Here is a 19866-nt window from a genome sequence, read left to right as displayed (position 1 = left end):
GGCCCAAGCAAAACTGACATTTCACTGAAACATTTGAAAACCTTCCGCCCAGGCCAACACTTGAGCTCCCTTCGGTCATAACGGTTTAATAAAAGATTTAACAGCGTGCACTAAGGCCTCAGAACAACACGTGAGCATAGAGACAAACTCTGCTCTTCTGATCTAGAATTGATATTATTCTGGGTGCGACTCAATCGGCTCCCTAGTTCACTAGTCAGGGCACTGATCAGGGAGTTAGCCCATTGACTTATGTCCTGATCAGTGCCCTGACTAGTGAACTAGGGAGCTGATTGAGACGCAGGGTATGTGTCCAGAACTTATGGAGATCCTCGTGAGTTCAGATACAACTGCTGAGATATAAACTGAACGTTTTGGAGATTAAGACATTACATTTTATCTCTTACTGTATATTAATGACAAACTGGTGGGTGATCTTGCACTACTAGACACCCACACAATGATGAGTTTACCCATAATGCTCTGTTTGAGAGGGAGAAGTGTGCCACCTGCTGGTGAATGTGTTAAATGTGTAGGAGTTGAACAGTTGGAATGATTTTAGGAGCCCACAAAAATTCCAGCGGGAATGGTGTGAGGATTGACACCATATTTCAAAGCATTGTATGCCAAAATATATCACAAAACTCATTCCAAATAATTTACTCTATATTTTTGTACAAGTTTTTCTGTGTATCTGATTTTAAAACCGAGTGAAAATGAAGACCAGTTGCCTTTCCCTCACAAAGCCGACAACATAAGTTTGTGTATTATATACAGTTAAAATAAAATTATTAATATTTATGTAATGCAGCATTTTGGTTTTTATTTGTTTTTAACATAAAAAGTTGTATGCATATTAAAAAAGTTAGTACAGTCTCTTTTGCCCATGTTACCATGGCTATATCGTTGTTGTTTAATCATGTTCATATGGTATTACCATGGTATTTTTAAAAGTACACTAATTATTTTTTTAGCAAGTAAATTGCTCAAAAGTGATAGTAAAGACTTTTACAAAAAATATATTTCAAATACATGGTGTTCATCATAGAAAATGTATCACAAGTACCACAAAAAAATATTAAGCAGCAACTTTTTTCAGAATTTTTTCAAATGTTTTTCTTGAGCAGCAAATCAACATATTAGAAGGATTTCTGAATGATCTTGTGACACTGAAGACTGGATTAATGATCCGCTTAATTTGCAATCACAGGAATAAATTACATTATTTTGATATGTGGTAATAATTCAAAATATTAATCTTTTTTTAGTATTTTTATAAATGTTTTATCAAGTAAATGCAGCCTTAGTGAACGTAAGATAATTCTTTCAAATTTATACAAATAAACCTTACCAACTTCAAACTTTGAATCTGTACATTGAAGTACTACAATATTATGATAATACCATAGGCTACTATAGTACTTAAGTGTAAGATAAGGTAAAATCAGACAAAATATGCATATATAAAAAAAAACTGTATTAAGAACATCTTGGAGAAATACTGTACATGTGGATTTATTGGTACTCACTCCAAGCATAAAGTGAGGCACAGGAGTTTGTGTTCACACTCCACCAAACAGCACACTGTAGGCAGATAGCGTTGTGCAACAAGACAAGAGACACAAAACAGGTACAGGTCACAAGAAACAGTGAAGAAAAGAACTTGTCTTTTAACATGAGATGGTTATCCGTGAGTCTGTGCAGGTCCTTTCCAGTGGTTTAGTATTTCATTGCACCGCTTTGCCTGTACAAATGTTAAATTCATGATAAAACAGATTCGGTGAGACACTAACATATGATATGCTGGTCTGTCATATGTAAATAATCAAATGTTTATAAATGCTCAAAATAGAAGTCAACATGAAATTCACTGCTCATGTAACCTCTGTAATGTGACATATTTCTCCGTGACCATTTTATGAACTCCCATTGGGAATTAATTGGATAGAGAAAAGAGGGTGTTTCCATACCAGAATGGAGACATGAACGTTAGGTAGTTTTCTTTTTCCAAGCTATTGTTATGTGGTATTTTTGCTGAAATATTTACGTAGTTGCTGTAAAACGGTCCATTATTGTTATTTGGCAATTCAATTAAAGGTGCAGTAATCGATTTCTGAGAAACGCTGTTGAAAGTGAAACAGGCCGAGCACCACAACACATTTGTAGCCAATCAGCAGTAGGGGGCGTGTCTATTCATGATGGGGGAGGAGAGAGAGTGAGGAAGAGAGAAATTTGAAGAAAGACTGTAGAAAGCTGATAGACAGCTATAATAAACAGTCAAGAGACAGGCACTCTTGAGTTGCGTGTTCATGCATTTTGGGGGCGGAGCAATGAAAGGAGGAGTGTGTTTGTTTGGGTTGATTTCAGATTTGAACAGTGTTCCTCAGAAATCACTTACTGCACCTTTAAAGTGTTATCCTTTGGCGAAATTTTACAATACTTAAATAGATATTTGAATGCTGGTTAACATTGGGAAAAGAAAGTTCTATTTATGAAAGATTAAAAAAATTGTCACATTTCCACAAAAATATTCAGCAGCACAACTGTTTTCAACATTAATAATAATAATAATAATAATAATAATACACATCTCTTGAGCACCAAATCAGCATTTTAAAATAATTTCTCAGGGATCAGGTGACACTAAAGACTGGATTAATGATGCTGAAAATTTTGCCATCACAGGAATAAATTACATTTTAAAATATATTCAAATTTTAACAATATTTCACAATATTACTATTTTATTGTACTTTAATCAAGTGCAGCCTTGGTAAGTATGATACATTTTACCAACCCCGAATGTTTGTGTGTGTGCATAATTAGGTTTGGGATTCAATAAAGCACTTGATCAGGTCATCCAGTCACATGACATCCTCCTTCAAAGGGTAATTCAGGTCACATGACCAGTGCAGTTCCAATTTCTATTCATCATCTGAAACCGAGTACTAACTACAAACAAGCCTTTTGGTCCATGATCCTTATCCAAAAAAGCAACTGAAGTGTCAATTTATATAGATGGGTTGTACGCTGGCCAGGTATTATGAGTATGATTAGCACAGCTAGAAACAAAAGACTCGAGAGTTTACCATTACTGTAACATTAAAGATTGTGGCGCTACATGATGGTGACCCTTTCAGGTGAAAAGTGGGCAGCTGGTCTCTCGTGGTTGGTGCGGCTCTGACTGGGGTCTAATCCACGCCTGATCTGTTTCAGCTTCCGGCTCACACAGGGAAGCAGCAACACCACTTTCCCGATTATCACCGTGACAGGTAGAACCAGGGCCAGGACAAAATTGGGCGGCATGTAGAAACGATAAGACTCTTCCAGAAAGGCCCGCTGCCAGCCGAAGAGCAGAGTGTGGAACGTGGAAATAAGCAGGGCGATGTAACCTAGAGTAGACTGACAGGATAAACATGCTTACTTACATCATATTTGTCTGAATATGCAAGATGGTGAGGTGGCATGACCTGCGTAAGTCTGATGTCTTACCTGGATGAAGCTAAACTCCCGCCAGTTGAGTGCGTTTTGGATGGATGGGATGGAAGTGACAGCTAATAGAGAGAGGAGCCCCAGAGCCATGATGCCAAAGGAAATGTACATCTCCACTCTCCAAACTTCCTCTTCGTTCCATGAGTTCTCTATATTGGCATGCACCTACAGAAAAATAAAAATATATTGTTATTTAAATTATTTTAATATAACTTTATATAACCATAAATGTGTTCTAATATAACAACAGGTTTTTAATATAAGTATATTTTATATACTATATAATGCAATACTTCTGTTAAAGCTGCACTATGTAATTTTTCCATCCACTAGAGGGCGCCTATTCAAAACAAAGGCGTAGCTTGATGATGCCATGTTTGAGCTCAGAATCTTGGGACATGTGATCTTCACCTCTCAGCGGGTGGAAAAGAATCGGGATAGGACTCGGGCAGAAATCATGTTCATGGATGTGATTATTAACATTAATGTAGTATGAAGTAGAGCAGGACCGAGTGTTGAGGAGCTGAGCAAGGCCGCTGGAGCAATTGTTACACAAACACATGCATGCAGCGGGACTTTTATTATGACGGGACACAGTCGCCGGCTCCATTTCTGCTTTTCCAGTCATGAGTATGAGGTAACGCAGCTCTGTTTATCATATCAGATACTAGGGCTGTGTTGAAAAAAATTTCATATTAATTTCTAAAGATCGATCCGTAACTTAGAGGATCGCTTTAATAATAGACCTACATTTTCCCTGTGAATTTTAATTTGCCGCATCATTGAATTCACGCATGCGCGCGAGGGGGAAGGACATTAAAACAACGAACATTGCAGCTTTGAAAACTCCAGAAACGCCGCGGACAGAGTATACTAGAGTAGATAAACAAACTCAAACCGAAGCTCTCATCATTATACCGCCGCCGCCGTGCTGATGAAGCGCCACGGACAGACCGAGTTTTCCTCACTCTTCCTCTTCTCTCGTTCCGCTGCGGTAAGAACCGCCGCGGACAGATAATACTAGAGTAAATAAACAAACTCGAGCCGAAGCTCTCATCATTATACCACCACTGCCGTGCTGAAGAAGGCCGCGGACAGACCGAGTTTTCCTCACTCTTCCTCTTCTCTCGTTCCGCCGCAGATAATACTAGAGTAAATAAACAAACTCGAGCCGAAGCTCTCGTCACTATCCCGCCGTGCTGAAGAAGCGTCGCAGACAGACTGAGCTTTCCGCACTCTTCCTCTTATCTCGTTCCGTCGCGCTAAGGACCTTCGCGGACAAAGAATATTAGAGTAAGTTAGACGAGTGAACTCTGGCTTTTGGATATGTCAAGAACGTGGCTTACGTCACAGCCATTCTCACTGCAGCGTGCTCTTACTGCCAAGGAAGTTGCAATGGCTGCCTTGTCATGACAGCACGTGCCCTCTCCACAGCGCGCGTTTGCTGACTAGAGCACTCTGGAAGGGGGATTGTTCTTTACAACCATCAATACTCCATTAATTTGCAGTTGAATGTCTAAAATAATAGTATCAATATGTTGCATAACTACAGTCCTGTAATTCAGGTAACAGCTGGAAAAAAATGCTTTCTTCAAAAACACAGATCGGATCGGATCGAATGGAATAATGATAATCGATTCAAGATCTTGAGAATCGGAATCGAATCGATTCTTGAAATTTGAATCAAAACCCAGCCCTATCAGATACATTTAAGTGTGTTTAAAATGATGTTATGACGTTATTCTGTGCGTTCGTTCAGCAGCTGCTGTGACACTTGTTCACACTGCTGAGAGTAAAGTGTTTCTGCCAAATAAAACCGGAAAAACCGAGGGTAACGCAGATATGATGCCATTGACTGGCGACTCCCTCAGACGTCCCGGCTCCTTGGTTAAAATAGCAATTTTCTCACAATTTACAAATAGTTGGAAACATTTGGAATATTGTAAGAACTCAACTGAACAAAATATATAACACTGGCCTAGTAGTTTTTGGATATTTTAATGTAAAAATACTACATACTGCACCTTTAATGTTTTTATTTTTTAAATATATATGTATCAAATGTATATATGAATATTCAATATTTATTTCACATACATACTTATTTTAAATTTACATTAATTTATGACATTTTAATGGGATTTGGTGCATAATTATATTATTAAAAACAAGAAAAACCTTATTATTATTATCAGTGCTCGACTGAGATGACTGATATCAAGAGAGCAGGCTAATATAATGCTCATACCAAAACAATACATCCAAATTTCATGAGTTAAAAATGCAGAATTTAATCAATTAAAAAGGCTAAAACAAAACACGATATTTACTCAAAATTCATTAAAAAATAACAGAAATTATGATCTATCTATTGAAACGCTTTTGTTAATTGTCTGGGTGGGCAAGGTTATTGACTAATGCAGATAATTTCAAAATAGACAATTATTAGCCTGGTCAATATTTAATGGTCTGCTTATTAATAATAATATTATTATTAATATTGGCAGTGTTGTTGGTGCTGCATCTGTATGTATGCATATATGAATTGATGCATATATTTATGTATTTACTTATTTATTGAGATGATAATGATTTATTATTTTTGTATTTATTTTGTCTTTACTTTATTATTATATTGGCTTCAAACAGTCCAGGTTGTTCATGATAGTCTAAGTGGAATTGCTGGATCTCAAAGATGTAAAACACACACACACCTGCTGATAGGCCATGTTGAGCATCAGGTATCTCTCTGAGCGTCTCATGGGCAGGCAGAGGCTGTACAGCACATGTATGCAGCCAAAGAAGAAACTCAGCAAGCCGAGCTGTTTGCGGCTCTCCAGCCAGCCCTCCAACCAGGGCGGGAAACGCCGGTACTTCGTCCCGTAGATGAGCTGGTACACGGCAGCAAGCTGTCCTGCTAAATACACCAGCGCTAGCAGAACTATGGCCACCACAGGCAGCGTCCTGTTCACTATTTCCAGAGGAATCTTGTAGAAAAAACTCTGTCTGGTCTTCATATAAGGATGGATAATGTCCCGCACAAAGGAGTAAGCGAAAAAGAAGATGGATAATGCGACGGTGGTCAAAACAGGTCCTTTCCAGGCTGTGAAGAGATGCAGTGGCATATTCTCGATCTCTTTGGCAGAGGAGAGAGCGCCCATGTCCACAGGTATGAAACTGAGCTGACGGGCCATTTCAACCAGCTGCTGTCGCGCGTCCACCGAATTACTGCAAATATAGACCTATATAAAGAGATTACAGGCAATCAATAATCATTACTTTTAAAACGGTCATTCTTTCACAACAGCAATTAGTTGGATATAGTGATATATTTATGAGCCATTAGAGATGCACAATCTATGTCAGTATCATATTGTATTTTTTCATATTGGTTATTGGTTTTTAATATATTTTAAATTGACGATTAACATTAATATTACACACACACATACATATATATATATATATATATATATATATATATATATATATATATATATATATATATATATATATATATATATATATATATATATATATATATATATATATGTAAATTAAAACAGCTCACAATTTTTGGGCAACAATGGATTTTATTACTATTGTTATATCTATATATTTGTTTATGTATTTAAATTGTATTTACTTAATGATGATGATTATTATTAATATAGTTTTTACTATTTTTGCATCTATATTTATTTTGTCAAATATCAATATCAAATATATATATATATATATATCACGCAGCACGCTCACTTAAAGTTAATCTTTAAATGATTGATAAATTAATAAGACATTTAAATGTAATCTTGAGCAAATCTCTGATTGAATATACATTTTTCTTACAGTGCATTATAATGTGATGCGTTAATTCACTTGTAACGTTTTAAACACCTGACTTTTGTTTTTAGTGTATTCGTTTTATTTAATTTAGAAGAAAATATTATAGAATAATTATCAGTACAAGTCATTTATAATATCCGTGCATCCACAAGTAGCTAAATACATTGCATAGAAAGCAACAGAAAAAAATATATTCCTAATGAACTACTGTGAATGCTTTTATACAGTGAGAACAATTCCCTAGAACCCACAACTAAAGTGAAATTAATTCAGTTTTATAAGCGTTTAAAATTAGACTGTGAGATAAGAGCAGGTTTATGGCATGGCTTTAATGGATCTTTCATAGTGTTAATAAAACCTATTCCTCTTTCAGCTCACAGAGTTTCCACAGAGGACAGCTCATCTGTTCATCATTTTAATCAGCTCTTCACAGGAAGTAAGGCATTTACTTTTACTGCTGTCTGAAACAGAAGACATAATCCTCATCTTCTTCTTCCTCCTCCTCATCATCATTTCTTGGATCCTAAGTCTTTCAGGAGTGTCATTAGCATACCAAGGGCTATGTCTTGTTTTGACCATGTTGAGCAATGTTTTGGTCACATTTTCAACATAAAGTTTTTCTAGCAAGATCTGGCAGCACGACAAGATTATCGGTACAGAGATTAGGCTCATAACTTTTCTGATTTCTTGCACCGCACATAATGAAGAAAGAAACATTTCTGATGTATTTTTATGGGAGATAATTTGGTTGCAGAATGCAGTTTGTCACTCCCGTATATGTCGTTTTTCATCACTAGAGGTCGCCTATTCAAAACAAAGTTGTAGCTTAAAGGGTTACTTCAGCGATTAGCATATGACTTTGTATCAGTAGAAACCCTGGAGTATATTCAAATGATTGTGCCTTCCCCCCACATATCCCCCTGAGACAAGAGATTTATGCATTTTATTTCTGGAAAAATTCGTCCTATGACGCAAATTGGCGATATTTGCATCATAGGAGGAATGTTTGGCCAAAGGCTAAAGACTACAGCCAGCAGAGGGATCCATTTCCGCATGTTTTGAACCCGCGCATGGGGGATGGAGATCACACTCGGAGCTCAGCTCGCAGCTACAGGCACTCATTTAGGGTGCGTTCACACTTGTCATGTTTGGTTTGATTAAAACGAACCCTGGTGCGATTGCTCGGTTAGTGCGGTTCATTTGAACATATGTGAACGCTGCCATCCGAACCCTGGTGCGCACCAAACAAGCGGACCGAGACCACTAAAAAGATGGGTCTCGGTCCGCTTCCAAACGAACTCTGGTGCGGTTCGATTGATATATGAACGCAACACGGACCAAAGACATGTAAACGGACCAAAAACCGGACGTATAATGTCACAAGATGCAACGCATAATGCAGCTGATTTGACGACGCGGAAAGATCGGTGTATCCAAAATGAGTAACTTTAACGTTAGAGGGCAAACGTGGAGCAACGAGGAAGTGCCTAATCAATATTTGGTCAGACAAGCATGTTTCAACAATGCTAGAAATAACACACAAAAAGCATACCTGGCTCTTCTCATCAAAGTTCCTGTGTTGCCCATTATTAGCAGGTACAGACGACAGAACGGCCGTCTCTTTTCTGCACAACGGAGGAAATACTGATGCTGTTTTGAATGTTTTGAACATTTTATGAGCTCTTCATGAGTTCTCTGGTAAAAAAATAATGCCATATGTACACGCATAAAATGCCCGCGTGTAATCCGCACACAGCATTGTTTTGAATGTTCGTAAGCAGCTCCTACGTCATATAAACCGACCAATCAGGTTGTTACCGTTTCCCTATGCCTTTGGTTCGGTAACTTTAGGTTCGCTGTTAAAAATGCCCGTGTGAACGCTAAGCGGACCAGGACTATTATGTTTTGTTTTTGTTTTTTGGTCCGGACCAAACGAACCAAACTAACTGAACTGCAAGTGTGAACGCACCCTTAAACAGAGCTATGGTGAGGAATGTAAGTCTTTTAACTTCTCAAATTAATTTCTATGAAAGTTAAGCTTTCAAAGGCATGAACTGAAAACGTGCCAGACTGAACTTGCGTTGTGAATGTATGCCGCGAGTGTAGTCGCGATTACCTCAGCTCTCATCATGAGAGCTCATCAGCTCATTTATCTCACTCCTGCAGTTAGTGCTCAGTGCTGTGATACTCGCGCGGTGACTCACTCATTATATTGAACAGACACGTTAAGTTTTTAGTTGTAGTGTCTTCTCCAATTCTGGGAATTGTAGTCTTTCATCCCCATGAGACAAAAATACATTTTCTGTCTTTTCTGAGTCTAGAAAGCACCAAATTCAAAAATAATTTCACATTTCTACTACATTGATGACCCTACTCTTTTAATGATGCCTAGATTGAGTGCAGAATTTTGGGGGTTGTCGTCTTCACCTGTACAGCTGGTAGAAAATAATGGGGATAGGACTCGTGCAGAAATCATATTATGGATGAGATTATTAACATTATTGTAGTATGAAGCAGAGTGTTGTGGGAACTGAACATGGTCACTGAAGTGATTGCTAATAGAACAGTGGTGACACATGACTCGAGAGCAGTGGAGCTTTTATCATCCCGCTGTAGAGCGCTTCCGATTCTTCCGGTCAAGTGTATGTGTGTTAACACAATGCTGTTTTATCATATTAGACAGATTGGAGTGTGTGCAAAATTAAGTTATAACGTTATTCTGTGCGTTCACTCCACGGCTGCTATCAGACACTTGTTGCACACTGCAGTAAGCTAGGTCGATATTGTTAATAAATGCTGGATGGCTTGTTTTGCTAAATGCCATGCAATTAATTTCATGGAGAAAAGGCTGTATTACTGTACAATAATTAGTTTTCTGTCGATGAATGTATCTAAACAGTTGTTCCCTTGTCTAATAAAACATAATATATTAAAGCGTCTCTGGTGTTTCCATGATTTCTACAAAATAAAACCGGAAATTGAGAGTAAGGCAGGTATTATGTAATTATAGGCGACGCACAGACACAGTCTGCATCCTGGTTAAAATAGCTTATTTCTCTGGATTTAAACATTCTTGGAAACTTTTGGGATAATGTAAGTACACAAGCAAAAAAAAAAAACCTTCCCTGTTTGTACAACATACCTGTCGACTGGAGTCTCTGGGGCCTGACTGCATGGCCCAGGACGAGATCACATTGAAGCCTTTGACCACAGTTGATTCTGGGAATAGGGAGGCTAGGTATTCTGCGTTTGATTCTGGAAACTGGTTCACCCGTCTGTTGTTGCTGACGTCCACCAGTATTTTTCCTGCCAGCAGGTGCTTGATGTCCCAGAGAGAGGAATAGTGCTCTCTGCGAATGGCCAGGAACACGATGTTGGCCTTCCCCACCGCGTCCTCGTGATGGGTCACGTCTACCACATGCGGGAACGACTCGGCCGCTCTCTTGGGCTGTCGGCTCCCCACCACCACATGAAAACCGCTGCGGAGCAGCCGGAGGGTCAGGCTTTTGGAGAAATCCCCAGAGCCGATGATGCCGACTGTGGGCTTGCCAGATCCCTCCTTGGAAACGTTCTTCAGTCCATTGGGTAAGAAGCAAACTTTGGTGCTGGCTGGGCTACTGCCCAGCAGGGAAATGGAGTCCATTTTCAGGCCCAAACCACCTCCTACTGGATCTTAAGACACTAATGGAATAATACTTGGTTAAAAGATATCTCAAATATCTCTTTTGCTCCATTTAGTTAAAAGTGAATGTCTCTAAACTTATGTGTTTGAGTATACAGGGTGTTTCCGTACACCCTGTATACTCAAACAGTACCGGTATTTCTTGTACTGCTTTTTGTACTGTCTCCAGGCACACAGGATGATTTTCATTATTGTGTTAAATTAATAAGAATCTAATGGCAATCACAATTATAAACACATTTGCAAGTAAAACCTCTGGATCGATTGTGGTATTAGAATTGGATGGAAAATGGGGAAATGTGCCTAATGTTCAATAAAGCTAATAATAACAAAAAAAATAATTACTAAGATTGTATTTAAAATTCAATTTCATTATTTAGTAAATGTTATAAAAATCCACCGGTTGATGCATGGCATAAGGTTTCCTGTTTTAAATGTACACATGTATTATAGAATAGAATAGAATAGAATAGAATAGAATAGAATAGAATAGAATAGAATTCTGTATTCAATACTATGACTTTGAAGTCTCAGACCTGAGTGTGACCTGTTAGAGCGTCAAACGTGACTGCTCATGGAAACAGCAGAACATACATCATTGATTATTCATCAAAAGAACAGAAACAGTAACATTTATATATTTGCAATGGTTGCAAATAACAGTTGCTCTCTAAATCACGCATTATGCGCGGAGAAGAGGATGACGCACCCGATTGTATATGCAATTGCGAAAAACATCTCAAGGTTATAACGTTACCTTACCTCTAATGGACTCTGCCGTGACACCATCTAGCAAATGGATAAGATGAATCTGTCCCTCACCGGTGACTGTTTCCCCGCCCTCTGTCCGTTTGATTTGTAATGACCCACCGCTATATTCACATTCGGAGATTTGGCGTCTTATTCATTGGGCGGCAGCTGGTACTAGCCAAGAACTGATATTACCTCCAGGGGGCGCGTGGTGGCTCAAACAGCCGAATTACACACATTGAGTTAAATCAAATTTCAGAACGCTTTTCATTTCATTGGAAATATCTTTGCACGTAATTGTGTAATCATTTTAATCTATTAATTGTATTATATTTTAACCTGTAATAAAAATAGAAATCCCTGCCAGGAATATTAATTTAATAATTGCGTCAATTCTTTTATCATGAACGAGCGTGATTGGTCTATCCTGAGCGGCGCTGAGAGGAAAAACTATTAGCACGTGACAAAAACGTCCTGGCGCTGCTTCAGCAAGGAGCCGAAAATTATTTATACCTTAAATAAATAAAATTAAAATAGCAGAGAAACTTGTAACTGCCATTATTTAAACATACACATTATTATTATTTAGACCGTTCTGTTTTGACCATTTATAAATAACTTCCGGGCCACCATACGTCTACTCACTGTACACTTCGCTTCATGATCGTTTGCCATGCTTCTTTATTCAGTTTCTTTGCTCTTACATGTTGGAGTGCTGCAGCATCTGCTCTGTGAAGGCAGTCCTCTGCAGTAATACACCTCTGGGCTCATCTAGATTGGACACTCAAAATAATAGGTTCCAGCCCCACAATGAACCACCATCGTGTTTTTGAGAAAGACACTGTTTAATTAAGGATGTTTGCGTTTTTTGTTTTTGTTTTTTGGAAAAAAAGGTGCTAAAACAAAAGTGCTAAAATTGTTCAATTTCATCACACACGTTCTGTTTTCATCAAAATACACATAAACATAAAATACCCTTCAGTAGTTTAAACTTTAAACATTTAAAATGTGCACCCCAGAGACCCAACAGAAGGGGGAAAAAACACTTTAGTTAAAATGTGATCAACAGTTTATCCTTTTTTTATAAGTTCGTTTATGTAACAATATTAAATATTTAATAATGGACATGAAAAATCTGTGTCTATAAAATGCCAAAGAGAAAAAAACAAGCAAATAACATAAATCATATGTGGATATATATAGCTGTGGTTTCTGTCACCAAGATGTTACCGCCAGATCCTTTATGGTCCGAGGTCGGGCCTCCATGGATCGGACTAGTTTGTTCAGCATATCGCACAGATGCTTGATTGGATTGAAATTTGGGGAATTTGGAGGCTAAGTCAAATTTGGGGAATTTGGAGGCTAAGTCAACAACTCAAACTCATTGTGCTCCTCAAACCATTCCTAATCCATTTTTGCTTTGTGGCAGAGCACATTATCCTGCTGAAAGAGGCCACAGCCACCAGGGAATACCGTTTCCATGAGAGGGGGAACATGGTCTGCAACAATGCCTAGGTAGGGTATTTGTCAAATTAACATCCATATGGATGGCAGGATTCAAGTTTTCTGAGCAGAACATTGCCCAAAGAATCACACTGCCTATGCTGACTTGCATTCTTCCCATAGTGCATCCTGGTGCAATGTGTTCCCCAGGTAAGCAACACACACGCACCCAGCCATCCACATGATGTAAAAGAAAACATGATTCTTTTCATCAGGCCACCTTCTTCCATTGCTCTGTGATCCAGTTCTGATGTTCACGTGGCCACCATTGGCGCTTTCGGCAGTGGACAGGGGTCCGCATGGGCAATAATATACGCAACAAACTGTGATGCACTGTGTATTCTGACACCTTTCTATCAGAACCAGCATTAACTTCTTGAGCAGTTTGAGCTACAGTAGCTACAGTCAAGCATGTGTTTAATCGGACCACACGGGCCAGCCTTCGCTCCTCACGTGCATCATTGAGCCTTGGCCGCCCATGACCCTGTCGCCAGTTCACCACTGTTCCTTTCTTAGACCCCTTTTGATAGATACTGACCACTGCAGACCGGGAACACCCCAAAAGAGCTGCAGTTTTGGAGATGCTCTGACCCAGTTGTCTAGCCATTGTCTGGCCCTGGTCAGACTTTCTCAAATCCTTACGCTTGTCCATTTTTCCTGCTTCTAACACATCAACTTTGAGGACAAAATGTTCACTTTCTGCCTAATATATGCCACCCACTAAGAGGTGATGAAGAGATGATTAGTGTTATTCCCTTCACCTGTCAGTGTTCAAAACATTATCTGCCTGATCAGTATATATATATATTTGCCATTATTTTAAATGTTTATGCCTGAATGTATACTATTATCTCTTAAGAATAGGATTTTATGCAAACTTTAACAGACCACATTAAAAAACTTTTTTCCTGTGTATTAATATTAATAACACAATAATATTAATATTTTGTTCACTTCAGTAGGACAGGTTCAAATGAGCTTGTTTTCTGTTTTTAATACAGTGTTTGTAATCTGGCCACAATGAATTGCACATCACAGATGAACAATGAAAGGGCAATGCACTGTGATAAAACCCTTTCAGCCAAAAGCCAAGAAGCTGATGACATTTTCATGTCAGAGGGATTGAAACAATTCATTAAAAAGATTAATGGAAAACTGCAAATAATGACGCATCCCATTGTCTTTCACTCAAAGGCCAAAAACAGAGTGTGTATACATATATATATATATATATATATATATATATATATATATATATGTATATGTGTGTGTGTGTGTGTGTGTGTGTGTGCGTGTGTGTGTGTGTGTTTGAGTGAAAGACACTGGGATGCGTCATTATTTGCAGTTTTCCATTTATCTATCTATCTATCTATCTATCTATCGATCGATCGATCGATAGATAGATACGCATATACATGCATGCATAGAAATAGACTGTGCCATTTACTGCTTGACCTTGTGTCAAAATCTGTGATACCTTAAGGTCCTTTGGCAAGAGTGTGGACCGAGAGAGCCCACAGCAAGAGCATGCTGACGACAACATGCCAATTTCTCCAAAAATAGCATTTTTGCTCTTTCCTCCAGCCCTCCGTTGAGTTCACACACTGCTGTTTACTCCTCTTCTTCTTCAACTTCTCTGCAATGTCAAGACAGCAGCTTCAGGCCTGCAAAAACAGCAAGCATGTTGTTTCTGACCAGAATGGTAAGTCATTTACTGTGAGACATGCAATGCTGCAGGACATCCTTGAGGAGTGTGTGCATGAGGTCTGATGAATATGATATGACTTGCTGAGTACCAGTTTATGCATTGTGTTGGTAGAGTACAAAAGCTTGGTTTGAGGTCTTTTTTTGTTTGTTGGTTTCTATAAAGGAACAGTGTAAAAATGCACTGCTCATATTTTCTTACAAAAGGGAAAAATAAGAGTTGGGAGTTCCTCCCTCTCCCTGTGAACCAGAAGATGCAATTTTACTTCAGTGTTGTGACATATTTCCAAGTGAGTATATACTCCAATCAGAATATTGAATAGAGGGCAGGGTTTTTAGTTTTTTTTTTTTTTTTTTTTTTTCAGATTTTGATTAAAGATTACCACAACAAACCCATGCGGTTTTCTGTGTATTAACCTGCACAGATTCATTGTACACTGCAAGACTAGATATATACACTAAAGTAAATGGGTCAATTTTGATTTCATGACAACTTTAAAAGAAAAGAAGATATTTGACATTGGAACCTATTGACTTTCATTCTCTCTGTGTGTGCATGCAACATGACATTGAGAGTGAATAAATTATGACATCATTTTCCCATTTGGATGAACTTTACAAGTTTCTCCCTGATCTCGTCCAAACTGTCCTACAGTACTTTTATGTCTATTTTTTTTTTTACCGAATCCCTAATGTTTGTTCCAGTTTCTGATCCTCAGTTTAAATAGGTTTAAAGTCTATTAAGAATATGATTTTTTTTTTCCTCGAGGGAAACGCACATCAGGGAAAGAGTGACTTTAATTGTATGTCTGCAACTCACTTTAAAAATGTAATCTTTCTCACTTTTCTCAGATAGAGACTTATTTTTGAGCTCAACCTTCACGCACCCTGTAGGCCTGTTTCTTTTTTGAGAGCTCACTTGATGCTCTAATTAAATTTGTCAATTTCCCTTGCAGCCTCACTCATGACCATCCTATGATTCTGTTTCTTTCCTGTAAAGACCTCTCGAAAACTTTCAGCATTGACTGAACTAGTTGCTACACTGGACTGCAGAATAACCATGCGTTTCTCTAACTTGCTGTTTATCGGTATTGTGACTATAGGGACATCTGAATTGTGCTCCGCAGGACCTCTACATGCACAGTGCAAAGTCGAGTGGTAAAGTATCATACTCATTTCTTTGATTGTTTTTATTTTATTTGATCTGGATTAAAGAATTCAACATCTTTTGTGTTATATTTGCACACAGGAGAATGTAAATAGTTATATAGTTGAAAAGAAAAGAAAATGATACAGATTCATGTATTTGTTTATATTATTATTTATATTTGTATAAGGGAACAGTTATAAGGTTTTGATTAGATAAAAAAATAGGGTGTGAAATAACTTTTAAATCTTGAATTTTTTTAACAGTTTTGTTTGTTTTCAGTTGCTTAGAGATCAGGTTTTACTTTATATACAATATAAGCTAAATTGAATCAGTCTTTGTTATTTGTTCTATATTTTTGGTTTTAATGTTTAATTCATTGTTTAATGTCTATTTAAAATCGAATTATTCTTATTATGAATGAAATTTAAATTACATTTTATTTGGGGTAAATTACGATTATATAGTTCTATAGAAAACAGATTTTTCAATGTGTATTACACATTTCATTTTAGTGGGCAGTGCAATGCTTCGGTATCCACTAGGTGGCAGCATTTGTATGCAGTTTTAGCAATTTAAAAGTTGTTTGGCTTTTCCCAGGTATTTCAGTCTCCCTTGCAGTAGTGTGTATGAAGCTCTGGTCACACAGATTAAAAAGTGGAGGACAGTCTCGACCTGTGCCATGGGAGGAGAGAAGTGCCTCTACAAGGTGTGTGTTTTGATTCAAGGAGATGTGTGTATATATTTATCTGTATAACTTACATGAATACGTTGCTCTTTCTCTCTTGAAGTTGCAGTCTGCATCTGTGCACTTCATATCGGCCAAACACACAACGCCAGTAAAGAAATATGTTGATGACATCAACTTCAGACTCGTCTCCTATGGATTTTTTACACATTGCCATGTGTCTGTAAGTGTTTGGAACTAAATGTGATGTAGTATCATGTTTGACCAAAAAATAACCTGTTTTAACTTGTTCTCCAGGCTATGTCAGTGTCAGAGACCTGGTATGTTGTCACAGATCACGGCACCAACTATTGCAATCTCTACAATTTAATAGAAGGTAGGTCAAACTACATTATGTTGCACTTGATTACTTAAACACCATTATTATATATAGACAAAACCGGCTTCTGAGATTTATTGTCTGTGTGCAGGCAGCGGTCTTACTGAATCTCCAGGATATAAAGAGATCACCAGTGACTTCCTGTGCACTCAACGGTCATCTGCTAACTGTACCATCTACTAGCAAACATGTTCATACTTTTTATATCAAAATTTGACTTTTGTGGCTTTTACACTCTAAGAAAAAAAGGTTCAGTGCTTTCTATACAAAACACTCGGGTTCTGGACTCAATTTTAAAGAACCCTATATGACAAAGAGGCTCTATGAAATGAGAAATTAAAACAAAATTCATTAAAGGTAAGGGAGGCAATTTCGGACAGGCTGTAAATAGCAAGCTAGCTTTGGAAGCATAAGATCCCACCCTCACTTCAGATCATCTCCAAAGCCACGCCTCCTCCAAAACACATGATTGACGTGGAAGCGCATAAATCCGAGCCTGAAGACATGAACAGCGGGTGATGTGACGTCTGATGTCTGAAGGTATGGAAATACATATTGACAGGCAGGCGGGAAAGCGTATCATTCGGACTGAATGCAATGATTGGACAAACATTTTTTAATCCTGTGACTTCCACAGAAAATGTACATTTTAGTATTTAGACCATTTCTATTGCCATCAGGATGTGAAGAGAGTTTCAATCAGTATAACAGAAAGTATGTATAAAAGAAATTGCCTACCCTACCTTTAAATTAAATTAAATCCTTAAAATTATCCCATTATGGGAACCCCTAAGGTTCTATGTATGAAGCACTGACAGAACCCTTTAATGTTCTATAGAACTGTTTCTTCTAAGAGTGTCATGTTTATTAAATTTGAATTGACAAAATACATTTTTAACCAATATACATATTTATAAAATAATGGTCTCTTTCTTTTGAATATGGACAAAAACTATTGATGGCTGGGGTTTACCATTCAAATGTTTCGGGGCAGTAGGACTTCTTTTTTTGAAAGAAATTAATATTTGTAATATTAGCAAGGATGTATTAAATCGATCGAAGGCTAAAGTAAATTTACAAAAAGCATAATTTTATATTATAATATTATATAATATTATTAGAATGATTTCTGAAGGATCTTGTGACTGAAGACGTAGTACTTGGTAATGATGCTGACAATTCAGCTTTGCCCTCAGAGGAATAAATTGCATTTTAAAATGTATTAAAATAGAAAACAGTTATTTTAAATTGTAATATTTCACTATTTTCACTGTATTTTGATCAAATAAATAAAAAAAATTGTGACTTTCACAAATATTTTTTAAAATCTTACTAACCCCAAACTGTATTGTATTAAAAAACAATCAAATGCTCTGTAGAAGGAGAATGTCCCATCTAGCATTAGCAAAAGCTTTAATACATTGCCAAAAGTATCGGGACATCCCTCCAAATAATAGAAATCAGGTGTTCCATTCACTTCCATGGCCACAGGGATATAAAATCAAGCACCTAGGCATGCAGACGCTTCTACAAAACATTTGTGAAAGAATGGGTCACTCTCAGGAGCTCAGTGAGTTCAAGCGTGGTAAAGCACGCCACCACTGGACTCTAGAGCAGTGGAGACTTGTCCTCTTGACTGACGAATCACGCTTCTCTGTCTGCGATGGACGAGTCTGGGTTTGGCGGTTGCCAGGAGAATGGTACTTGTCTACTTGTGCCAAGTGTAAAGTTTGGTGGAGGCGGGTTATGCTGTTGGGTTGTTTTTCAGGGGTTGGGGCTGGCCCCTTAGTTCCAGTGAAAGGAACTCTTAATGCTTCACCATACCAAGACATTTTGGACGATTTCATGGTCCCAAATTTATGGGAACGGGATGGCCCATTCACAGAGTCCTTACCAGATAGAATACATTTGGGATATATTCTAGCGAAGACTGCGAGCCAGGCCTTCTCATCCAACATCAGTGCCTGACCTCACAAATGCGCTTCTAGAAGAATGGTAATTTTTTTTTGTTTTGTTTTTTTGCATAAACACACTCTTAAACCTTGTGGAAAGACTTCCCAGAGGAGTTGAAGGTGTTATAGTTGCAAAGGGTGGGCCAACTCCATAATAAACCCTACGGATTGAGAATGGGATGTCATTAAAGTTCATGTGCATGTAAAGGCAGGTGTCCAAAAAAAACTTTTGCCAATATAGTTGTCTCACATTCCAACTACGTTAGGAAATACAGAAAAGGAAAATACACTCATGGGGCATTTCTTAGGGTCTTTTAGTCTTGCTTTTCTTTATGTATTACTCTCATAAAATCATAGTTATAGTTCTAATGTTGTTGCCATTGTATGACTCTTTTACAGGCGACTTTGCTTGAGTTTTGTGCTCCTCTTCTGTATGTTTCTCATTCAGTAAGGATGAGGGTGACATTTCATATGCTGTCCTTAGCACAATGTTTAGAGACAAATATAGCAGCTCTCAGTGGTGTTAGGCTCAGTGTTCTGCACAGACATTGTTCTCTCTAAGGGCAGCAATATGCTACGCTGGGTGCAGCCATCCATCATGGATGTCACTCATCACCGGAGTCTTCCTAGCTGATGGCGTCACTCTCACGCTGCTGCGATGGCGTTCTGCCACCAGTAGAGGGAACTGTTGCTTGTGCGTGTTTTTTTTTTTTTTTTTTTTTTTTT

The 19866-nt window shown here is 37.9% G+C and overlaps 2 protein-coding genes across 2 annotated transcripts; one reads left to right on the top strand and one right to left on the bottom strand.

Moving 5' to 3' along the window:
• Positions 1-794: 794 nt before the first annotated feature.
• steap2 (STEAP family member 2, metalloreductase) lies at positions 795-11960 on the bottom strand. The gene is made up of 5 exons (XM_067435043.1): positions 11780-11960; positions 10478-11016; positions 6204-6731; positions 3490-3654; positions 795-3399 (listed from the first exon to the last, which is right to left on the bottom strand). The coding sequence occupies exons 2-5, from the start codon at positions 10976-10978 to the stop codon at positions 3115-3117; spliced, it is 1479 nt and encodes a 492-aa protein (XP_067291144.1). The 5' UTR covers positions 10979-11016; positions 11780-11960; the 3' UTR covers positions 795-3114.
• Positions 11961-13013: 1053 nt separating this feature from the next.
• Positions 13014-18337, top strand: LOC137063773 (uncharacterized). Its single transcript, XM_067435044.1, has 7 exons — positions 13014-13282; positions 14855-14972; positions 16078-16132; positions 16722-16830; positions 16913-17032; positions 17107-17185; positions 17280-18337. Exons 2-7 carry the CDS (start codon positions 14912-14914, stop codon positions 17369-17371), a joined length of 516 nt encoding a protein of 171 aa, XP_067291145.1. The 5' UTR covers positions 13014-13282; positions 14855-14911; the 3' UTR covers positions 17372-18337.
• Positions 18338-19866: the final 1529 nt, after the last annotated feature.

Source organism: Pseudorasbora parva, chromosome 24 (assembly GCF_024679245.1).
Source record: "Pseudorasbora parva isolate DD20220531a chromosome 24, ASM2467924v1, whole genome shotgun sequence".
NCBI classification, from domain to species: Eukaryota; Metazoa; Chordata; class Actinopteri; order Cypriniformes; family Gobionidae; genus Pseudorasbora; species Pseudorasbora parva.
Note: the sequence above shows the minus strand (reverse complement) of the source record. Positions and strands in the feature narration are given on the sequence as shown.